Consider the following 22,674-nt stretch of genomic DNA (forward strand, 5'->3'; position numbering starts at 1 on the left):
GACATTTGCAGCATATATTTTAATAAAATTACACTGCAGTGTAGCTCTGAGTAAAGCTGATTAAAAATAAACATTTGCGACAGGTTTCAGGTGCGTATCCTTCGTTTTAATACGCTTTAAGTTTCAACACTGAAATATAAATCCAGCCATTTCTGCGGGGCGGGCCGATAACTCGCCCTCCAATCAGCGGCTACAATGGCTACACGTGCTCCCAGACGACCAATAGCGAGGGGCGGACTAGGCCGTTTGCCGCACCCAAGTGAGGATGATGGCGGCTGGGCGGAGCGACGACGCGGGGACGACAAGCGCAGAGAGATAAACCCCGCCGTGAGGAAAAATAGCGAAAACCGTCCTGCTTTCACCGTGTTCTGTTTAAATATCACCATTTCATCAAAGAGAGGGTAAGCGCTGATATAATCAACGTGGTTTGCATTTCAGCGACGGTGTAGCGGCTTCTTCATATCGGTGTCTTTCTCGCTGTGTGTTCAGTGAGGCTCGGCTCTGTTTTGCTAGCATGTTGCCATTGAGCGGGGGAGTCTGCACAGACGCTGCTGTACACTGTTAAACGACTGTTTCTGCCTTTCACTGTCCTTTAATAAACAATTCACATGGGCTCAGCTGCTCCCCTGGACCCCACACTTTGGTATTCAGAATGTTTTACACTAAGTATCGTTAGCATTATTTCCTAGCAGGCCTGTGATGGTGGAGGTGGTATTTTTATTTTATTATTTATTGGCGCACAGTTACTGTTGCGTTGTAATTTGGACCCCTCGAGCTGTTCGGGTCGATAGGTTTAGTCGGACAGAGGCTTCTCGCCGTGCAGGTCTTACTGTAGTCTGGGTGTGTTTCCAAAGAGTGGGGGAGAAATTTGGGTTCTTTCCAGCTGTGTGTGTGCTGGTGATGGAGCAGTTTCCTGTGCTAGGTCAGACAGCTTTATGTCCTGCATGATAATATGGGCTCGCACACACTTTTAAATAATAAACAGGGTTTTCAAAAGAGAGCAAGAGAAAGGCGTGGAATAATGCATTCCGTCAAATGGAAAGCTTGAAATGTATAGTACAGAAATGAGGGCTAGCTGAAAGCCTAAAAGTGTTATGGCTTGATGTTCATGGCATCTGGAGTGGGTACCACACCACATAGATTTTTTTTTTTTTTGTTGTTGTTTTAAATCTATCCTTAAGGGATAAATTTCATTTATTAGTGTGGCTTATAAAACTGTAAATTGATCACCTTTTGATAACGTGGTGTTGCTCACAAAAAGGTTTCTGTCATATTTGTGCACTAAAAACAATGATAGAAAATATCTACTTGTAGCCTTAAATGTTCACCTTGAATAAGGATGATTGAAAGATGATCAATCTCAATACAGTTGCTCATTGTTTTGAGGCCCATGCTTTCGAACAGAGCCCCTAAGCTGTGGCTGTGTCTGGCTTGTTTATAAAGTCTGCTGGGAAGTCCCTTCCCCCACTTTGTACTGTATGAGGATTATCAGAGCCAAACTGCCAAGATAAATTGTCTGTGAGTGTATGTGATGAGGCACGGTAACTCCCTGGATTTGGTAACTCTGCCAGAATGAGCGAAACTCCCAGAGGATGGTGTTTAGCTTTGTCAGTCTGCTGCCACCCTCGATACACACTGAACTACTTCACATACACACTTACTGTAGATGCAGAGCTCTGTGTTTAACTCCCACTCCCCACGCCTACACGCTTGACTTCAGTGCAGCTGAAAATGTGTTCCTCATTTTAGCTCCCTTCTCGCCGTTTCACTTTTTCCTTCCTTCCTCTCCATATGTGATCAGTTATAGCAGCATCTCAGGTGGTAGTGGCAGATGTGAAAATGGTCATTGGTGAACTTTCATTTGCACCATAGAGGTCACCAAAGATCATGTCAATTTGATGCAGCTGTGTTTAGGTTGCATATTTAGCTAGCAGATACATGCACACAGAATAGCATGGGCCTTAGTGTAATGCTAGGGAAGCTGCACAGGGAGGAGTGTGTTGTTTCAGAGAATGGTCTTCCACCACCCTGTCCCATGTGACATACGACAGGCAGATGAATCTTGAACTGCATTTTCACAGTAGGGTTAAAAAGTGTCTCACCTTGTCATGGCAGTTACAAAAGATATCGTTTCCATACTCATCGACCCATTGAGGGTGATGCAGTTAATGTAGCACACAGTAAATATAGCACTACCAGCCTGCTGAAACACTCCCTGTGAGGCACAGATGGAACGTCGGAGCCGTGTTGGCTGGGATGCATCACTGCACACATGAAAGAGGGAGAGTTTAGTGCCCACTTTTACAGCCTATACCAGTGAGAGAGCAACAAATTATAATGTCTTAGATGCCAGCAAAGAAATTTCAGTTTAATTTAAATATAAGTTTCGGCTGCAGTTAATCTGTTTTTGCAACACAGTGTAACTCCCGCCTTGTTTGTAGTGTGTGCATTTTAACAAAAAAATATAAATTAAAAAATGCTTGATGCTTAAGGGGTCGACGTTGGCCAAGCTGTGCTTGGAGTACCCTGGGGTCTAAGCAGACTCCTTGCTGCATGTCGATCCTGTGTTGTTGGATTTTTTTGTTTGTTTGTTTTTGTTTTTCCCCCCCTCTCACATTTCCTGCGAGTCGCTTCAACCGCATGATCAAGAAATGCAAAGTTTTTTAAAAAGCCCCAAAAAATGGACCAAAAAAGTTGTCTCGTTTTGAAAAACAAGGTTTCAAGATTTCACTTAGCTTTGACTCTTAAGTCCTATGTTTGAATATGAAATGGAAAAAAGGAATTACTTGTTTAAATGCCCCTCCTCTTTTTTGACATTATTTCTGATCAAGGAAAAAAAATAGTATTAATGTAAATTAATGTCAATAGCCTTGTTTACATGGGCACAAGTAACCTCATTAAAAGCCTGTCTGCATTAAAAAGAAGTGTAAACATGCCAATTTGAAGATTGTTATGTGATCATGCTCCTTTAAGGTGATTAAAATTTCCAATCGTTAATCGGTTTGATCAGGTGTTCAGGGTGAAATTATTCTTGCTCTACATGTCTGTTACATCAACACAACAAAAACAAGTTGAAGGTCTGTTCAAAAAGGAAAAATAACACAAACTTCACAAATGTTAGAGAGGGGAGAAGCTGAAATCTGTGACACGCGGCGTTTGTTTACATTGGAAAAGACAACTGCTTCTACCGTTTTCCAGAAAGTTAGACTATTCTGCACTTGTCAAATGCTTGGATGTGTGTAAATGCAGGTAATGGTCGGATCACTTTGTTTAGTTTCTATGTAAACAATGACGTTATAATACAGGTTTTAATTAGATTTACATTTTGCACGTGTAAACATGGCTAATGAGAGCAGCATTATGTATTTGATTTGCTGCCTCTTGATTTTAACATGTTAGCTTGTTTAATTTAATGAGAATGAAATAGTCTCTAAATGTGCTGGTAGATTGCTTTGTTGATACAGCTTCTTTAATTTTCAGTGGAGTGCACAAAACAAGACAAGACAACATGCACTGGGCAGAGCTGGAATGACACCTAATGCATTCTTTCTGGTAATAGGAGCTAGAGATGACGCTTTCACACACGCAGAAATACAAGAGTTACTATTGGATTCTTTGTTCCCAGTGATGATAGGCATCCAGCTTATAAGGAGATATAAGGAGTTATTGTCTGAGAGCATCTGTCAAATGGCTGAAAACAGATAGAAACAGAAAGACCATCACTACTTTTTATGTTTGTTTGTTTTTCTTTTCCCCGCCCCTTACAAATCTTTTCAGTCTCTCATTTGATTGGCATATTTTTGGACACAACAAAATAGATCTTTTAGTCTTAGCTTAGTCATGCGGAAAAGATGGTTTTAGTGCAAGCGTCAGTCTCTCAAAAGTAAATTATGATAACACTGAAGTGTGCACGAACACACTGAGTGGTTGGGAGTTTATTAAGAGCCGGGCGCACAGAGATGAGAAAGCCCGGGGCTGGTCTTCACGCGCCACCTCGTCTGTGTTTTTGTTTTTCTGCCCATCATTGTCTCATCAGTCTCTGGAGTATGGAAACATCTGTATCGGGTGTTGTCAAAAGAGTTCAAAACATCAGTCACCAAGAGAGAATGTGGTTATTTGTTTAGTACAACAGCTTATTGTTCATTTTCCTGTTTAAGGGTAAAAATATATATTGTAATAGAAGGTCGTGACTAGGATCTGGAGTATTTTGTTGTGATACTTTAAAACTGTGGACAGACTGTCACTTTCAGTCTGTATTTTTGGCAGGATAGGATTTTATAGGACATTAATTTGTCAGGTGTGCCGTTAGTTCGGTAAATATATTGCCCTGATCCCTACCTTATTTATCTAAAATTTTGTGCTTATTTTTATTAAGTAATTTGCAGGGTTTTTCTAAGGTTTGTTTGTTTGCCGTATATTGAATCAAATGCTGTTTAAAAAAAATCACACTTTCCTCAGTCAGTGTGAAACCAAATGTGCTCTTTTATCAGCTTTAGCACCCTGCTAAAAGAGAGACCTCAAACAAGGGGATTTTGCCATTACTGCAGTTGGCGATAAGGGAGTCTGACACTGTTCATCAGCTAGAGCTTGCCTCAGAGCAGAGTTTCTCAGTCTTCAGTTCTGTTTCTGATTGCCTTTGCTGCAGGCTGGGGTTAACATGGTTGTTGTCTCTCCAGTATGCAGTATCAAAAGATCATTATTCACATCTCCACCCCACAGCTAGTCTTGTAGCAGCTAATACATTTTTCCACAAACCTCTGTGTCCCTTATTTTTAGTTAAGACGGAGAACACACTGCTGAGATGAAGTGATGATAGTAAAGGTAGCTATAAAGTCCCCGGCATTTGCAGGGTAGTCTTCAAACACACCCTGAGCTCTATTCAGCAACTACAGAGCACTTTCCAATACGGATTTTCCAGTGAGTGGCACATTAATTCAAAGGTGTGCTTTCTGACACTGACTGCCTTGGAGTGTGATGTTGGCCCACAGCTGTTCTTACATAACAGCAATCTTTATAGGCTGTCCTGTGTTTCCATGGTGATGTGTTTGGTTTCCAAGGCAACTGTACTCCTAACAGGAGCTGAGGCCAGCTGAACACATGCACCTACATTTCTTAGGAGAAAAGAGGAAAAGGCCTGGTGAAATGGCAAACTTCCTGTGTCTGATGATGTTTTGCTTACTCTGTCCACAAGAAATAAACACTTTTGAGATCTGATCATTTGTCACTTGTAAACACCAGAAAAGAGTTGCACTGAAGATGCTCCTGCTGGAATTTTAACAGCTGGAGGGACTCTGTTGATGTTTGAAGTGAGGCTGAGTGGAGTAAGAAATTATGTATCAAATGCTTTTGAGATAGCAGTGAAAGTGACCTTATTCAGTGCTGTTTGAGGGTTTTGTTAATGCATAAAATTAAATGTTCCTTTTGACCTTTCTGTGCTGTGTTTACGCAGGTATGGTGGTGGATTTGAAAGCTAGCAGATTATTGTGTACCCTTTGTCTTCTTTCTCTCACAGCTCTCCTTCTCTCATCTGCCTCTATGTGGTTTGAATATAATTTAAGAGATACATGGTTCCACCTGAATTTGCAGCACTAAGCAGAACTTTTAGCATTGTGCATTGCAGGTTTGGATTCTAGGGTGATGGCAGCTTTAAATGAAAGGATCCTATTACAGTGTTCCTGCAGTGCTTTAGTGCGCAGAGTTGGCTCAATGTGAACAAGATTTAGCATTCCAATCAGTCCTTGTTTTCATGGTTTTACTATATTAACTTTGCCTCAAAGAACCTTATTAATTATTAGTATCTCCAAAACATTTTTTTAATCAAAAAACATATCAGTACTTGTCTGATTAGAAACTTCAACACAAGCACAAATTTCTTCATTGCCACTGAGTGCTAATGGACTGAAAAAGATGCACAGTTAAAGCTTTTATAAACAGTTTCAATTGTGATATTGATTTTAGGGCATTAAGCTCAAATGGATAATGCTGATATGTTGCTGACTTGCAATAAAATGCTGTGGGCCATTAGTGTCAATAATATCCGTAGGTACTTTTTTCCCCCCCTAACTAAAGTAAGTCACAAAAGTCCAGTTTCATCAAACGCGGTTTATTTATGCATATTCTGTGAAATGTCATATAAACATTTTGTGGTCTTACAATTCACACGGTTTCAGATTGTGAAAATGCTGGCAAACTCTCCACTTCTCAGATGGATCTAAATTGGTGTGTTTTACACTCAGCATGAAAAGGTATATTTCTGTATTGTGGTGTTGATTTTTCTGCATTTCTTGACTGTGGGTACAATTTCTTTGCCTCATTAACAGTTAACACCAGCATGCAACAAACAACAGGAAATGTAACGTGGCTTTTCAGCAAATTAAATCAAAGTGAAAAAGATGTGACTAACTGTCTGGAAGCATTGAGACCTTTTTCTGGTAACCCACTCTGACACGGGTCAGTCTTTGAAGAACTGCAGACACTGCAGTGTTGTCAGATAGCTTTGGTATGTGTTAGTCTCAACTCTGCCTGTAGCTATTATGAATGAAGTGAAATGATTGTACAGTGATTTTAAAAAGTTTATGATGTATGAATAGCTTACTCTAGAAGAGGTCACCTCCTTGCAACAGCATGTAACGACTGTCTTGGACGCTAAGTGATACAAATTTTCTTTCTTAGCCTGATTTAATTAATTTGGCACATGGGCATCAGGGCAGCTGGTGTGGTGCTGCAACTTCAGCAGAGGCGATTGTGATGGTTTTTGAAAGTTCAGCAATATCTGCCCACCTTCAAACCACAGCTTTGCTAGATCATCAGAGCTGCCTCCAAATGTTACTGTTTGCTCAGCATGGGTAGGATTTTACTCGTGATAAGGCTCGCAAAATTTCCAAATCTCTGGTAGCCCTTCGGGCAGGCATTCTTCAGTTTTTGGTAGCCCAAAATAAATTTAAGTAGCCCGAATAAAAAAAAGAAAGCAATTTTTTTTTTTTATGTTTTGTTTCCGTTACAATATTATACATTAAAGTATAATATTGTAATGAAAACAAAAATTAATCACAACAACTGTATAAAAATTACAACCATCAACTCAAATACTTGGTTCAAATTGAACAGAAATTTCTATGAACTTGTAAGAACCGTGTAGAACATGAATCAGTCTGTGTCAGATCCTGAATCTGAAATTTCCACTGAAGTCACGGGTAAGAGGCAAGTGGACCAAGATCTAGGCCATTTGCTTTTTGAAGTTTGCAAAGACTGCTAAAATTTGCCAATGGTAGTTCACTCTTTGCAATATAGCACGCTATTCTAAACAGCTTTTTCAGGAGTTCTTGTTGTGCTTGGTTTATTTTTAGTATGTTTTTTGCAATTGCTGTTTGTTCTAGGAAAGATACTGCAGACTGGGCAATAATGCATTTCTTGCATTTCTCATGGGTTCTGATGGGGTCTTTCTTAAAATTACTGGTCCCAGTAACAAAGGCGCTTGTCGACTCAGAAATCAAATGAAATGTCCATGAAACCACAAAGCTGCGCTTTCTTTTTGCCTCATAGTCTGATTTGTCATAACCTTTCCGTTTTGTGGTAAGCTTTTCTTTGGCTGCCCCTTCTTCACCCTGACCTGTCTTATTTGGCTCAGCAGAACTAAAATACCAGCGTAAATCCTGCTGCTTTTACACACGTACTTACATAACGGTCGGCGATTCTTTGCGCACTCAACCTCTCACATGTTTAAGCTTGCTGCGAGAGATTCACTTGTCGCGTTTGAATAGTAAGCTAATGAGTGATAAGACGATGTCAGAGGAATTGGTGCGCAATTAATCGTCACTCACCAATCAGTGCTGTCGCTCTCCATACACAGTTCGCGCGATCGCAAAATGAAAGTGAAAGCAAAAAGCAAGCGCAAATTCAAACGCGATTTCAATATGTCACATATTGATAGTGGCTCATCGATGCCAATGACATAATTACTCAGCTACATTGGCGAAAGAATGCAAAAGCATAGACATATATTTTCCTTCCTATGATAGCCTGACGGGCAAGGCTGAGTTAGATTTTGGTAGCCTGACTGAAAACATCGCTAGCCCCGGGACGTCGTCGCTGGTAATTACAATCCTGGTAATTAAAACATTTTTGCAGACAATGAGGTCCACTTGACCTACGTGCCTCTCCTAGAGGCAAAATATAAAGTCTTTAATTCGTGTTGCTTTGCAGTGCAACAATAGCTCTTCAGCACTCTATGATTTCCTCCTGGTTAACATCACTAAAATTACTTTCCTAACAATGGATGGTGATGTTCACCTTTGACTTTGGTTATCTGTCTATCTGTAGTATTACTTATCCATACTAGTCCAGGAAACTTGCACCATGCTGGGAACAGCTGTGATCGGCTCATGGAGGCATTAACTTGGCGCTGATTTAGGAAGTGCTTGATTTGCTGTTACTTGATGACTTCAAAACCTTAATTTAATTATCGGAAGCGAAAATTGGGATGGATATTAAAATGTGATTAATTGCGCAGCTCTCCATCAAACTAAATATAGTAGATTTTGTTTTCATATTTTTAAGCAGCGTGACAAAAGCTGCCACTGCTTCAGTTTTTAAAATGATTGATTTGCCCCTTCATGTACTGAGGATCAGTCATTAACACCAACAGCTTCACATGACACATTAATTCCTCTGATCTGTTTCCTGAATGGCTGAAGAGCAGAAAGCTTTGTACTGTGACCTGTAAAAGTTGTTTTTCTAGTCCTATTGAGGCTCTATGTGATTGGCATATATTTCAGTGACTTCATTCATAATGATTCATCAGGTAGAGATCTTCCATGATTTGTGACAGATGGCTTAAATATATGTGCAAAAGTACACAATCAAAGCAGTGCTGCTGACAAATTTTATTAAATATGTAACATTTTATGCTGTATATTTAAAAAAGAAAGTATATTTTGTTGATAGAGATTGACCAACAACATGGAAAAAATTACTATTTGGAGATTCCCTTGCATCATATATAGGCCAGGGACAGAGGATCTCTCTCCCTAATGAGTGTCTGGCACCAGATCTCAGTGCTCTGTATTCCTCTGTCAATAACTCACGCCCTAGTTACACGACTGAATCAAAACTGAGGTTTTTTTCCTGAATGGTTTCAAAGAGTATGCAGCCTCGCTGTCTTTTCTCATTCTCTTATTTCTTAATTGCACTTTAAGTTGTTTTTTATGACAAAAGGAAAGCAACAGATAGGAAAACAAAAGGTGAAGAACATAAAAGTGCTTGATTTTAGGAAATCGGGGACGAATGCCATTGCAAAGATAGCCATGTCAACCTCAGCTGTCTCCTCTTTGGACAGAGTCTGGAGTTTCCTTACACGTGGAAGACGTAAGGATTATTTTGTTTCAAGTATTTACATTTTCATCATTTTGCTCAATGAGTAATACTAAAAATGATGACAATTCTATACACTAACTTTTTTGATAGAATGCACAAAATGTAGGAAATGCATGTTTAGTTTGAATGTAATTGGTAAATTGAATTTAAACACATTTATCTTAAAATAAGGGTCTTTTTTTTTTAACATAATGCTAAATAAAAGCAAATGTATAAAAGTGCAATTAAAAGATGGAACCAAGCAGTAAAAGCAACAGTTACTTTGTATCCCGGCACTGCTGGAGTGAGAGGTCTGCCGAAAGCCTTATTTAATTGAAATGCATAGGGGACAAGCAAATGGCACTAAAGTTGGACATCCCATAAGCATTAGGTGGTAAATCAATTGACCAGCCAAACTAGTGCTGCTAAATGTAACTGCTATCTTTAATGGGTCTCAGACTTTTGTGATGTGCTTTACTGTGTTTAAGTGACATGTTTACTGTTATTAGATTTTAAATATTAGATTTACAATAATTACTTTGATATGATACACACCTGTTATCATACTTAATAAAGACACTTTAATAAAGAGACGGTGCATGTTTAGGACTTATCTTTGGTCTCTGTCAGTGGTCTTTAATTATTATATTGTTGGTCTGACTATACCACACATGAAGGTATTACAACCTGCCTATCTGTTGCACAGATTAAGTTTATTAAGTAAAAAAATTGGACAAAGTATTGTTGGTGTAGAATTTGCAAAACGGGAAACCAAGTCCTGATTTAAATTCGTGACCTCAAATCTGTGGAAATATTGGTGTTATTGATGTGGAAAATCTCAGAACACGAATAAAAGCAGACAGGAAGAGAAAAAAGAGGGTCCGTCAGCTCCCTCTGTGATGCTGGATGCTTTGAGTTCAGTATGCTGTTGTCATGGCACTTTTGGCTCAACATTTGTATTGATTTGAACTAATGGGCTGACACACACACACACACACACACACACACACACACACACACACTCTCACTCTCTCTCTCTCTCTCTCTCTCTCTCTCTCTCTCTCTCTTCCTCATGAGTTTGTCTGTGCCCTTCAGAGTCAGCACTTGAGTACTTTGTCCAGTGACAGACAGCTGCGAACTATTTATCCTTACAAGCCCTCAGCCAGTAGGATCAACTTGGATCTACTATAAATCTGGCTTCATGTCTGCAGATCCCTCACTATTGTTGTTGTCAGTTTATTGTTTTATAGCAGCTGCTTTAGGTAATATGCAAAGCCGTAAGAAGTAACTGTTAGAATTAGCGGGCTATATGCTATAAGTCATGTCAACAACACAACATAACAGAACATGCACTGTTATAGCTCACACGACTGAGCAGGGAAACCCATACACTGTAAGGCTATAGCAGAGGCCTGATTTTGAGTCCGCCTCAAGGTCACTTACTGCTCATCTTCCCCTTGTTTGTTCTCCCAGCTTTTGACTTTGCATCACTGTCCTATCTAAATGAAGACTCAAATCAATAAAAAAAAGTAAATATCTATCACAAAGATCATGAAATAACAAGATACAGCTGGCTGTATTTTCAGTTTTTCTTTTATTTCCTTTGGCCAGAGTTGACAGTGGAGTGCTGTTGTGATTTCAGGAAACACATTGTGGAAATCAATGATAACCTCTATGGGAAGAGTGGTCACATGACCAAGGCAGGATGTAAGGGCGGTATGGTTTGCATGATTGGCTTTCTGGTTTAATGATGGGTGATTCTCATTTCCTCTTTTACAACAGGAAACTTCCTTAAGTTAAAGCACTTTGTAACCAAGCTTCAAATACAGATGGTGTTGACTGTTATGATGGAAATCTATATACTGTATGTCAGACAGTACATAGGTGTGCCATCAAAAAACACAGAAAGTACAAATTTTGATTTATATTCTAGTAAAAGGATAACCAGTTAAAACATGAATTGCTTTCAAATTATATGTTTAGCAGTTTTTGAATTAGTGTTTAATTGAACAATTTCTTTCTCATTTTACAGACTACATTATGACAGTAAGATCTACATTAAGCCTACCACACAAACCCACTTAAGAAATGTACAATGTTACTATTTGTTTTACTCTATTAGATGTTTAACAGTAGTCTCTGACACTGTTACAGGAGGCCAGCCCAGGATGAACGGCGAGTCAGGTGCCGGGGTGGTGACAGCCCCCCCTCCCACCACAGCCCCCCACAAGGAGCGATATTTTGACCGGGTAGATGAGAGCAGTCCAGAGTACCAGAGGGAGAGGAACATGGCACCGGACCTGCGACAGGACTTCAACATGATGGAGCAGAGGAAAAGAGTCTCCATGATCCTACAGAGCCCCGTCAGTAGGACGTACTCATTAATTCTGCTTGTTCATGTTGTTTGGTTTTCATGGATCAGAGTCAGGTCATGGTTCATATGTTCAGAAATCTCTTGATTCGTTGATTCGTCAGCAGAATGCCCAGGACAGTGAAAAAAATTGTTCAGAGGTGGATTATATGCATGAAAAGGACTGATGTGTAAGTTTTTACTGTGCAGAGAGAAGCTGAAGAAGTTGCCCTTTCATACAGGCTCAGTTTTATGCATTTTTGAATTAATATTAGATCTGTGTAGATCCGTGGTTATTTCTGCCTTTAGGATTTGCCCTGTTTTTGAAAGTTACTCTTACCACCCTTTAAAATTCAAAATTGATCATTTGTTTGTTTTGTGGCTTGTTGTTGTTTGTTTGTCGTGTCTGTGTCAACGGCCCTCCAGGCCTTTTGCGAGGAGCTAGAGACGATGATCCAGGATCAGCTGAAGAAGGGAAAGACGCCCACAAGCCTATTGGCTCTGCAGCAGATCGCAGATTTCATGACCACCAGTATGCCTTCCATGTACCCTGCAGCACCACAAGGAGGCATGGCGGCACTCAATATGAGTAAGCAGAGAAGAGAATGGCTGTGTGTGACTTCTTGACCTCAGCCCTGCTGTGTCTGTGCTCAGAATGAGTAATGCAGAGCATGCCAGAGTTGATTTCAGCACAAAGACTCTAGTCAGATTTCAGTGGCAGAACCCATCTAATTGTTGTATATGAGATTGCCTTTTCTTTCTTTCTTCACAGGTTTGGGAATGGTGACTCCAGTCAATGATCTGCGTGGCTCTGACTCCATCTCCTACGACAAGGGCGAGAAGCTGCTGCGCTGCAAGTTGGCTGCCTTTTATCGGCTGGCTGACTTGTTTGGCTGGTCTGAGCTCATCTACAACCACCTCACAGTACGTTCATTCATTCATTCCGTAATAAAATGTCAGGTTGATATTTTGACACTAAGCTTTTAGTATGCCCATGCAGTCTGAGTCTGATGCATTGATGCATTTTAGAAGCAAGTCTTGTAACTGTACAATGATCCTGGGATGATTCTGGGTGGTTATTTTTCAGCTCCTTTTTAAATCAAGGAGAGAGTTTCAATTTCATTGGTAACTGGGATGTGTGTACAATCACCAGTCGAAACAAATAAGACTTTCAAAAGTTTGTTGACTGTGTCACAAAATAAGGTGTAAAACATATTTTTCCTGCAATTGACACTTCCACTGCACATAATTTCATAAAACGATGGCTTCAGTGAAGGCTTAATCCAGAGTGCTAACCTAAACAGGTCTCTTTACACCCAAAGAGACCACTGAACAAATACTATGTTTGTTCACATTAGTGTCCAATAAGCAAAGAAGTAAAAAGCCCTACATCTTTTACTGTGATAATCAGCAGAGAGACATCCCAAAGATCTTCTAGAAGCAACTCTCACAACTTGTTACCTATACAGGGAGTTACTTGAAAGCATTATCTAAATAGCTTTAATGTTAGTGGTCAGCAGGATGTATAACTGAAAATATACTCTGAACAGTACACTAATCTGCACAGTAACTCCAGTTTTTGTTTTTCTCCTCCACCATTTTTGGCTATTTGTAAATTTCTGCCATAGAAATTTACTTCCGTTCAGGATTCTGTGAGTGTTGTTTCCTCACAGTGCTGCTCAGTTTGAGCCACCTTCAGTAATCTAACATTGCTGTCTTCTTGTCTTACAGGTCAGAGTGAATTCAGACCAGGAGCGCTTCCTTATTGTTCCCTTTGGGCTCCTTTACAGTGAAGTCACTGCCTCCAGTTTGGTAAGAAGCACTTCAGATCATTAATCGAGGCTTTGTTTTCCCTTTGTTATTGAATGAAGCAATTTCCCCTCATATTATAATACCTTGAGCTGCATGAGTTTACATCTTTTGAGATTAAGTTTTCAAAACGGGGTTATACAACCTTACACAATCTGCTATACCATCTAGGTGAAGATTAATCTCCAAGGTGAAATGGTAGACCGTGGCAGCACCAACCTTGGAGTCAACCAGGCCGGTTTCACTCTCCACTCTGCCATCTATGCTGCACGTCCTGATGTCAAGTGTATCGTACATATACATACACCTGCAGGGGCAGCGGTAAGCAACAGTAGTGCATGCTGTAAATTTACAATTTAAAAACATAGTTGGTTAGGTGTTGTCTGAGCCTGTTTATTTTTTTTGCAGGTGTCGGCCATGAAATGCGGACTGTTACCCATCTCTCCTGAGGCCCTATCCCTGGGTGAGGTGGCCTACCATGACTACTACGGCATCCTCGTGGATGAGGAAGAAAGTACTCTTATACAGAGAAACCTTGGCCCTAAAAGCAAGGTAACAGCAGAGTCTTTGTGTGTGTAATAGAAATCAAAAGGAGAGAATTTATTTCTAAAGGGAATTTTCTTTTTATTTCGTCTGTTTCAGGTGTTGATCCTTAGGAACCATGGCTTGGTGTCAGTAGGTGAAACAGTGGAGGAGGCTTTCTATTACATCCACAATCTGGTCACTGCCTGTGAGATCCAGGTAGGACACTGAACCACCCGGTAGTGGTAACACATTGAAATTTTTTAATGTCAAACGATCCGTAATATTCTGGCTTTGTTGTTTCATGTTTTAGGTCATGTGGTTGTCATACATGTTTGTATGCGTTTTTCACAACTAATGCTTTTGTCCGTTGTCTCTTTGTCTCTTTATACATGTTCATCTGTCCTTGTGTTGGATGTCTGTGTCTCTCCCTTGATGTGCTTGTGTACTCATTTTCTTTTTTTGGTTTTGTTTCTGGATTCTGGATCTTTCGATGGTTTGGTCTGTTTGTATACCACCCTTAATATTTTGTAGGTACGAACACTGGCCAGCGCTGGAGGGCCAGATAATCTGGTGATGCTGGACCCTGGGAAATACAAGTCACGCCCACAGGTCCCTGAGCCAGCTGGTGACGGGTCCTCAACCCATCCCAAGTGGCAAGTCGGGGAGCAGGAGTTTGAAGCCCTCATGAGAATGCTCGACAACTTGGTAAGCACAAAGGGAGAGGGATGATTTAAGTTATATGCAAGACACATACATAGTCACACGTTTATTTTGCTTTGTCTCCATCCAGGGCTACAGAACGGGCTATCCTTACCGCTGCCCAGCCTTGCGAGACAAAGGTAAAAAGTACAGTGATGGGGAGATGGCCTCCTCCGCCCACGGTGGTTACTCATATGGGGAGGACAGTGACTCAGGTGCTCGCTCCCCATTGAAACACAGCTTCCAGCGCGGCCAGCGCGACAAGACCCGCTGGCTAAATGCCAGCGGCCGCCCCGATGAGCCCTCTGAGGACGGGGCCGACGGCAGCAGCCCCAAGTCGAAGCCTAAGGTGTGGACGAACATAACACATGATCACGTCAAACCCTTGCTGCAGTCTCTCTCGTCCGGTGTCTGCGTGCCAAGCTGTATAACCAACTGCTTGGTCTGTGCCTACCTTATTGTTCATAGTATAGATTTTACAGCTACCTTGTTGGTGGTAACGGGTAGGTGGTCGGCATCCTGAGGGTCTGAGAACAATGAAAATGAAAAGAATGTTACAAGTTTTTCACATTTTCTCACAGAACTGCTTGCCTGCTAAAACGCAAGTCGGTGAAATCTATCTTTTTACTGCTTTTCTTTCTTAGTGCTTAAATGCCCCAGTAATCCATCTTTCTACTGCAGTCTCTGTACTTACCTCACAGCTTACCTCACAGCTGTGATTATGTCTTGACTATTTTTACTCTTATTCTGGTATCCTAATACTTCATGATGCCCGGCCAGCTGCCCACAGCATGCCCCACTGCATGTGTAGTAGTGAAATGCATTGTTGGTGTTGATGTTTTTCCCAGAGGAGCGAGCAGCAGGGGTGTGGCATGAGTCTGCAGGTAGGCAGGTGAATGTGGCACAAACAGGCAATGTTGCTCCTGACCACAGTATTGTTCACAATCCTTTAATACACAACTGTTCTCTGTGCATCGTGACGTTTGTTGCTTAAAGAAGAGTGAGAAGATAATGAAGTAAAAAAAAAAGAAAAAGTTTATTGAGTTTTGAGGCTTTATTCACCAAAAATCTTTAGGAATCTGTATAGATGTACTATAGAGTAAAGAAGGAAGGTGGCATGATGAGAGTATTTATTTTTCCAGGTTAAATATACTTTACACACACTGGATTATTCCAGATTTACTTCACTACAGAGTTATGCAGCCTGCTCCTTTTTTTTTTTTAAATTTCTCTCAAACACTTGCAACTGTTCCCAGTTGTGCATTTGTGCGTTTCCTCCTATTATTCATATTCTCTCTAATCTTCTGATTTCAGTTTTATTTCCAAAGTGGCTTTGAGCACCTCAAGGCCTGCATGAGTGGATCTGTTTGGGGCAGGCTCAAAAAAAAAAGAAGAAAGAAAGAACTAAAACTTTTGAAATTTGACCTGACCCTTGAATTAATTATCTCCTGTTGGGAAAGTAGGAAATGTTGTGTTGTGAGACTCTTTCTCAGTGAGTATATCGTGTTTACATGTTCATCTCATACTCAACCAACCCAATCCAGCTACTTCCATCAAGATTCCCTTCCTCATCTATCTCCTAGTTTGGCAGCTAACCAGCCAAGCTTGTAACAAACACAGGAATGAAGTCATGAGCTTATGCTTACACATGCCTAGTTTTCAAAGGTTGAATTAAAACATTTTGCATGAAAGCTGAAGATTTGATTTCTGTATTCACCTGCTGCTCATTCAGTTTGGTGCGGAAATGGGTTTTCCCTGCAATCATGCTGAGCATTACCAGGTTTGCGTTACAACCATGGGTTGTTTCTTCAAATTAAGAGGAACACATTATTTAGCAAGACACCTAACACTTTGATCCTCAGCTGGGTAAGATATTCTTAGTCTGTGGTGTTGTGACATTCGATTTCTTTGTCCCAACATGGGCGGGTGTCCTCGGGTGTATTTCTCTCTTATCTCTGTCGTCCTTGTTGTTGTGTATCAGCCTGGAAAATGACTTTGGTGATGCCAGCTCACCCCTCACTGCCACTCTCGCTTCGTAAGCCAGCCTCATCGTCTTAGTCACCCACCCAGCCACCCTGTCATGTCTCACTTCTCCCTCACAACTAACCACCCACCCAGCTCCTTATTCTCCTCCATGCCTTACCCTTTTTACCACTTTTTGTTTCTCCATCCTGTGATGTTTTCAGTTCTTGTTTTTAAGTTAAAATAGCATATCAATGATGATGACAAATGAGGGTTTTTTTTGTTGATGAAAGAAGTTGGTTGTAGAACCAGTGATGCTGCTGTGGAGCACAGTGACTGTCTTGTGACCAAAAAATAACAAAGTCAGAAATTTAGGATGACTGCTGCTGTGACCTGCAACCCATAGGAACGCAGCGTGATGTGACTCACCGGTCAACACGTCACTTGTTATTAAAAAAAACAAATACAAACCCAAACACAACGTGAAAGTAAAACCAAATGTTTCTTGGAATCCCAAAGAAGAAAATGAAGTTGAGTCGTCTGACTGCATCGAGGAGGATGATACAGGGGGGAACAATGCAGTGGAGGGACCAAAGCGTATTAGATCCGTGTTATACAAATGATAGCTTATAGCTGCTAGGTCTGCTTAAATCTGTGTATAGGCACTTTTAAACATTTTGTCATTTATTATCTCAAAGGCAGATGAGTTTATACTCACCTAAATAATGTTAAACACAGTGTTTGCTGTAAATCCTTTAAAGTCAGCTCTGATTTCACATTTACCTTCCAACAACCTACTATTCCTTGATCTAAGACAGGGATGTCAGAATCATTACCCCTGTTGTTGTCGCCCCGCTGGGCGGTGTGAGCGCGCAAGTTTATAAATGTGATAACTAGAGAACGAGGCAAAGTAGGATTTTTGAAATTCATACCATAGGTGTATCTGCTAAGTGACCTTAACCTCAGGAGTCAAGGCTCAATTTTTCAGGCCAGTTCTGGCCCACAGGCCTTATTTTTTGACACTTAAGTACTAACCTAAATGATCATTTCCAAACTGATTTAAGCTTCCTGGTCACATTTCATCTCTAGTATGAAATCTAGTAACGTCAGGTATGAAAATCTACCGCTTTATTGTATGTTTAGTCATTCTGTGGAAATGAAGCGTCAGTTAACATTCTGTATTACTGGGAAAGTCCTGTTATATGATACGTTGATAAAGTAGCCTTGGATAGATTATGTTGGTTGTGGTGTAGAGGAGTCCCCTGAATTTAAAGTGGAAAAGGCGCCTCATCATCATTGGTTCACTTTTTTCCCACATTCAGACCACTTTACACTCATCCAGTTTTGTCAGTTTCAGTTGAGCATGATTCTTGTTTTGTGAAGCCTGCATAGTATTGTCTGATTATATTTTTGTGCTTGGGTTTGTCATGTCATTTCATGTGTCTGGTTTTAGCTGGTTTTAACTCTTTATCTGGTGTTTACAGTGGACAAAGGAAGATGGGCTCCGCCAGGCTGCTGCAGTCAATCAGTTCATCCCACTGAACACCAACCCAAAGGAAGTCCTGGAAATGAGGAATAAGGTATCACAGCGTTCTCCTGTTTGCTTTAAGTGTTTTTTTCCTTCTAGGAGCATATTTAACAGGATACTTTTATTGTCCTTTTTATGAGTTGAATATTTTTGTTTGTAGATCCGGGAGCAGAACCTGCAGGACATAAAGACAGCAGGGCCCCAGTCTCAGGTTCTGTGTGCCAGCACTGTGGTCGAACGCTCCTTTAACCAGGTCAGTGTGAGAACTGAGCACTGAAACACCTCACAGCTACAACTCTCCTGACCTGGAGATGAATGTGCACTGTTGAACTAGCTTGATTTGTGTCTGTTAGTGTCTTCTATTGAGATTGGCTCAGTTAAAACAAAATCTTCTACATTCTGTCCAGGTCAGGAGTTTCCCTCCTAAACCAAGAGGCTGCAATGTGTGAATATTGTGCATGAAGCTGTACTGGCCACTGTGAACTCTAACGAAAGACATGGTTGCTACTAAAATCAGATTTATGACAGAATAACTACAAAGAACAAAAATATGTCATCCGTTGTGTTTACCAGAGCATGGGGTGACTTTAACTTTAATTATTCTTTGATCACAGAGAGTGTCAATCTGGCAGGTGAGTAGTAAGTGAGAGAGGCAACCTCATTCTCCTCTCCAAACCTGCCAGCTCAGGCTGTGTCCATATTCATACATTGTCTTTCCTTTGTTTTAATTTGCTTTTAATATTTATTTTGTTTGTAGCAGAGTAATGGTTGTTACCTTACACAACATTTGCAAGCTGGTCTCTTACAATGCTAAAATGATTTCCATGTTATAGTCAAATAATTGTTTTGTTTTTGTTTTGTTTTTTTAAGTGCATGAGTGAGGGACAAAGCAAAGCAGTGGGAACATCCTAAAATGTTTCCCTCTGCCGTTTGTATGCATGGCTCGTCCTTCCTGTCCAGCGTTGGTTTTTTAGCTTAGTTAATAGCTCTGGTAAAACAGAGCTCTTAATCGTTTTTGGATTAAGATAATAAAGTTATAGGGGGTAATTTAAAACTTTACCAGTGCATAACTGCTGATTAACTGCTGTTTTGTACTGTGTAGCACCCCCTTGTGTGGAAAGTTTGCCTTTACAGTGCATGTTTCTGGCTCTTTGTTCAGTCACTGCAAGCCTTTTCATAACCCTATGACTATTTGCAGAACCATCTCTCTTTGCATGTATTTCCAATATATGTTTGTATGGAATGGTGTGAATGCAGAGGTGGAAAGTCATTAAATGCAATGATAACTGAAGTATTATTATGAATTCATAGTAAATGAATACAACAATGTTGGGTTATTTTAAATCAGTTTATGCTCTTTGGGCCTCCTTTTTTAAAGCTATGCCCACCAGAGTTGACTTTGTGAGATCCCGTATTTGAACAACACAACACAATACTATACAACTTAACTTTTGTACTGAAATGAGATATAATCAGTCTTTCCCCCTTTGTGCTTGTGTGTGTGAAAGGTTTGTGAATATTTGCGCACCTTCGTGGCTGCCTGGACCAGTGTTAATCTGAATGTTCTAGTGTTAGAGCTGGGTTTTGCCTCTCCCCCCCTCACTGGGTTTACTATTGCAGGACGCCCCTCTGTCTGACTGTACAGACACTATTGATGGCCTTGATGTGTCCGAGGGCTCCTATAGTCCTGCTAAATCTATTAGAAAGGTACTCACTGCTCCAATCACTTTTTTCACACCATTATTCGACCTGTGAGACAGCAGATAGGCAGATATCTGGGACTAATGAGTGATAGTTTAGTGAGAGATTACAGGGGTTTTTGAATGTTGTGACTGGTTTTCTTCAACTGACAATTTTGTTGTTGGTAAGGATACTTCATGTTCAGTACACCCTGCTGACTCTGTCTGAACGATGGATATTTTTTCAGACTTTTGTTTTTAACCCAAGAGGAGCAGTGAAAAGTGCTTAGATCCAGTAACATTGTGAATTTTACTGCATGTATAACAAATTGTGTGATATATAAACAACTGACTTACAGTAATATTCATCTCAAGTTGTGTATTGTAGTGGTCTGTGCTGTGAATTCCCCACACCCCCTATATGTCACAGCTATCTTAACTCATGCACATCCATCCTCTGTGTAAGCAAATGGCACATACTTACAATGGGTGGGCGGGCTATGTGTGCAAGGCCCAGAAATGCTTTTATGTGAAATAAAAGGTTATTGTGAGTGCACAAAGGTTATGAATATTTGCTTTGTAAGTATTCTGTTACGCTGTTGGCTTGGACTGCTTGAACTGGACTCTTCAGTGCTTTGCTATATCAAAGCTAATTAAGTCTTAAAAGAATACCAAAGGCTTCTCTTTTCTTATGTGTTTTGTTTTGGGTTTTTCCCTTTTTTGTGCAGTTTTTAATGAGGAAACTTCCTAACTTTTACTTCTGCCTTATATTTATGAATTCATGGCTGATAATGCTAATATTGTGTTTCTGCCTGCATCTTATCTAATATTCACACTTCAGACTACATTTTGTTTGTAAAGAACAACTACAGAAATACAGAAATTTCTACATATAAAATGCCATTTATAGTTTACAGTACGTGGATTTTATTCATTTTTTTGATCTGCTGATTGTGCTTTCCCTTCTCTGTGTTCTGAAGGGTGAACTGGTGACTGCATCCAAGGCAATCATCGAAAAGGAGTATCAGCCCAAGGTTATCGTCAGCAAGCAGGGGCCCAACCCCTTCACCAAACTCACCGACCAGGAGCTGGAGGAGTACCGCAGGGAGGTGGAGCTTAAACAGAAAGGAGGTGAAGGTGAAGGGCAAAGCAACATGAAATCATTTCAAAAAGTTGCCACCTATAAGTTTTGTCTTAAAGTATCATAAACATGTATTGGAAGTTTGCTTTACCTGTTCGTATCTAAACATTCAATTATAAACTGTATATCAAAGATGGGTGCAATCACCATGTCATTACCCATCAGTTTGTGGGCTGGAGTTTAGTATTTTGTCCGTTGCTAATTATTTTGAATTTCACCCGCAATGTCATTTTCATTATACAGGTACAGTAAAATTTAGACTGGCGTCACTCGTATGTCCATCAAAAAGTAAAAAAATAAACAAATGGACAATAAATGGAGATCCTGTCTCGGGGGAAAATGTTAAAGAGTTGAGAAATTTGTTTTCTTAGCAATAAAATCAGACTTGATAACAACGCATAACTATGCGTCTTAAGGAGGGGAAAAAACAGCATTTCACAGCTCCCCTCTTCTATAGTCCCACTTACTTGACCTTCCTCAAGAGATTTGTTATAATTGGGGCAAATCAATAATTTTCCTATTTGTGGTTTACAGAGTAAATAACGTCACAGAAAATATCTGCGCTTTCATGACCTCATAAACATGATTGGGGAAAAAATGTAAACAATAAGACTTGAAGTACATTTAAAATCAGCTTATTATTAAAATAAATCCCACAGAATAAACTTCATACTTGCCATACTGTGATGTTATCTCTCCACACACACACCCACATTCACACGGATTCACAGTGCAGGGTCGATCCATGAGTAGGGGGGGATCAGCCTCTGCTGTACCCAGCCCGGCGCCTCAAACGGCACAGATGGGTCGAGCCTCATCACCTCCACAGTCTGCAGCTGACTCCTCCAGCTTAGAGAAAGCCCAGCCTACAGCTGCCACACCAGCCTCTGAGCACGGCTCCTCTTCTGTCGGCGGAGCTGAGCCATCTCAGAGCGGAGCAGACTCTGCAGGAACAGTGGCAGACGATGTTTTTTCGACTGCAGACGAGGTTTTTTCAGCCCCAGATTCTCCACATAAGGACTTCCACTGTGCTGTGCTGCGAGCCCTCAGCAAGGAGCCCTCGGTGGTAGATGCAGCTAAGGCAGGTCAGGCTCCATGTACAGCAGATAAAGTGGAGTCTTGCCTAAACTCTGGTCTTCCACTTCCCACCTCCCCTGCTCAGCTCTGGCCCATCTTACTACATACCACTGCACTGGGACACTGGGAATCCCCCGCCTGCTGTGTTCTCTCCTTCTTCTGAGGGTTTGGAGTCTGCTGCAAGTGTTTTACCATGTGCAAGCACCCTCCATACCCACAGTCTAATCTCTGAAGCCTTTGCTTGATTATTTTTTTCCCCACAAATCCCCTGTCTCTCATGTTTTGTCGAAAGGCATCAGAGCGTTGGCAGATCAGATACCTTTCTGCAGTTTGATTGGACGAGGGGCTGAGGAGATAGGATGCTTAGAGTAAAGTTCATTTTTAACATTCAAACCTTCTGGCTTTTTTTCTTTTTTCCTTTCAGGGTTCTCACTCCTCAAATGCAAAAAATGTTATTTAGTTTTATTTATGTATTCATTTCTGCTCTGTAGAATTAACTCTTGATGAAGCTGCATCTGAGCTCAATCATCCAATCAGAGTATCACCTGTGTGG

The 22,674-nt window shown here is 40.7% G+C and overlaps 1 protein-coding gene across 13 annotated transcripts in view; it reads left to right on the forward strand.

Moving 5' to 3' along the window:
- Nucleotides 1-244: 244 nt before the first annotated feature.
- add1 (adducin 1 (alpha)) overlaps nt 245-22,674 on the forward strand; it is a 28,187-nt gene continuing 5,757 nt past the window's right edge. For 2 of the 13 annotated variants that reach the window (XM_085165566.1, XM_085165569.1), the window contains exons 1-15: nt 7,113-9,363; nt 11,506-11,714; nt 12,128-12,290; nt 12,474-12,625; nt 13,433-13,513; nt 13,682-13,831; nt 13,919-14,062; nt 14,153-14,251; nt 14,567-14,740; nt 14,826-15,176; nt 18,181-18,276; nt 18,385-18,477; nt 18,839-18,856; nt 19,845-19,931; nt 20,884-21,040. In XM_085165566.1, coding sequence (XP_085021692.1) covers nt 9,204-9,363; nt 11,506-11,714; nt 12,128-12,290; nt 12,474-12,625; nt 13,433-13,513; nt 13,682-13,831; nt 13,919-14,062; nt 14,153-14,251; nt 14,567-14,740; nt 14,826-15,176; nt 18,181-18,276; nt 18,385-18,477; nt 18,839-18,856; nt 19,845-19,931; nt 20,884-21,040 — 2,134 coding nt within the window. In that variant the 5' untranslated portion in view covers nt 7,113-9,203. Of the gene's footprint in view, nt 402-7,097; nt 9,364-11,505; nt 11,715-12,127; nt 12,291-12,473; nt 12,626-13,432; nt 13,514-13,681; nt 13,832-13,918; nt 14,063-14,152; nt 14,252-14,566; nt 14,741-14,825; nt 15,177-18,180; nt 18,277-18,384; nt 18,478-18,838; nt 18,857-19,844; nt 19,932-20,883; nt 21,041-21,775; nt 22,130-22,674 lie in introns of those variants that run through there. The other 11 variants (XM_085165562.1, XM_085165557.1, XM_085165558.1 and 8 more) reach the window with 11 other exon arrangements.

The sequence above is a fragment of the Neolamprologus multifasciatus genome, chromosome 7, assembly GCF_963576455.1.
Source record: "Neolamprologus multifasciatus chromosome 7, fNeoMul1.2, whole genome shotgun sequence".
NCBI lineage: Eukaryota > Metazoa > Chordata > Actinopteri > Cichliformes > Cichlidae > Neolamprologus > Neolamprologus multifasciatus.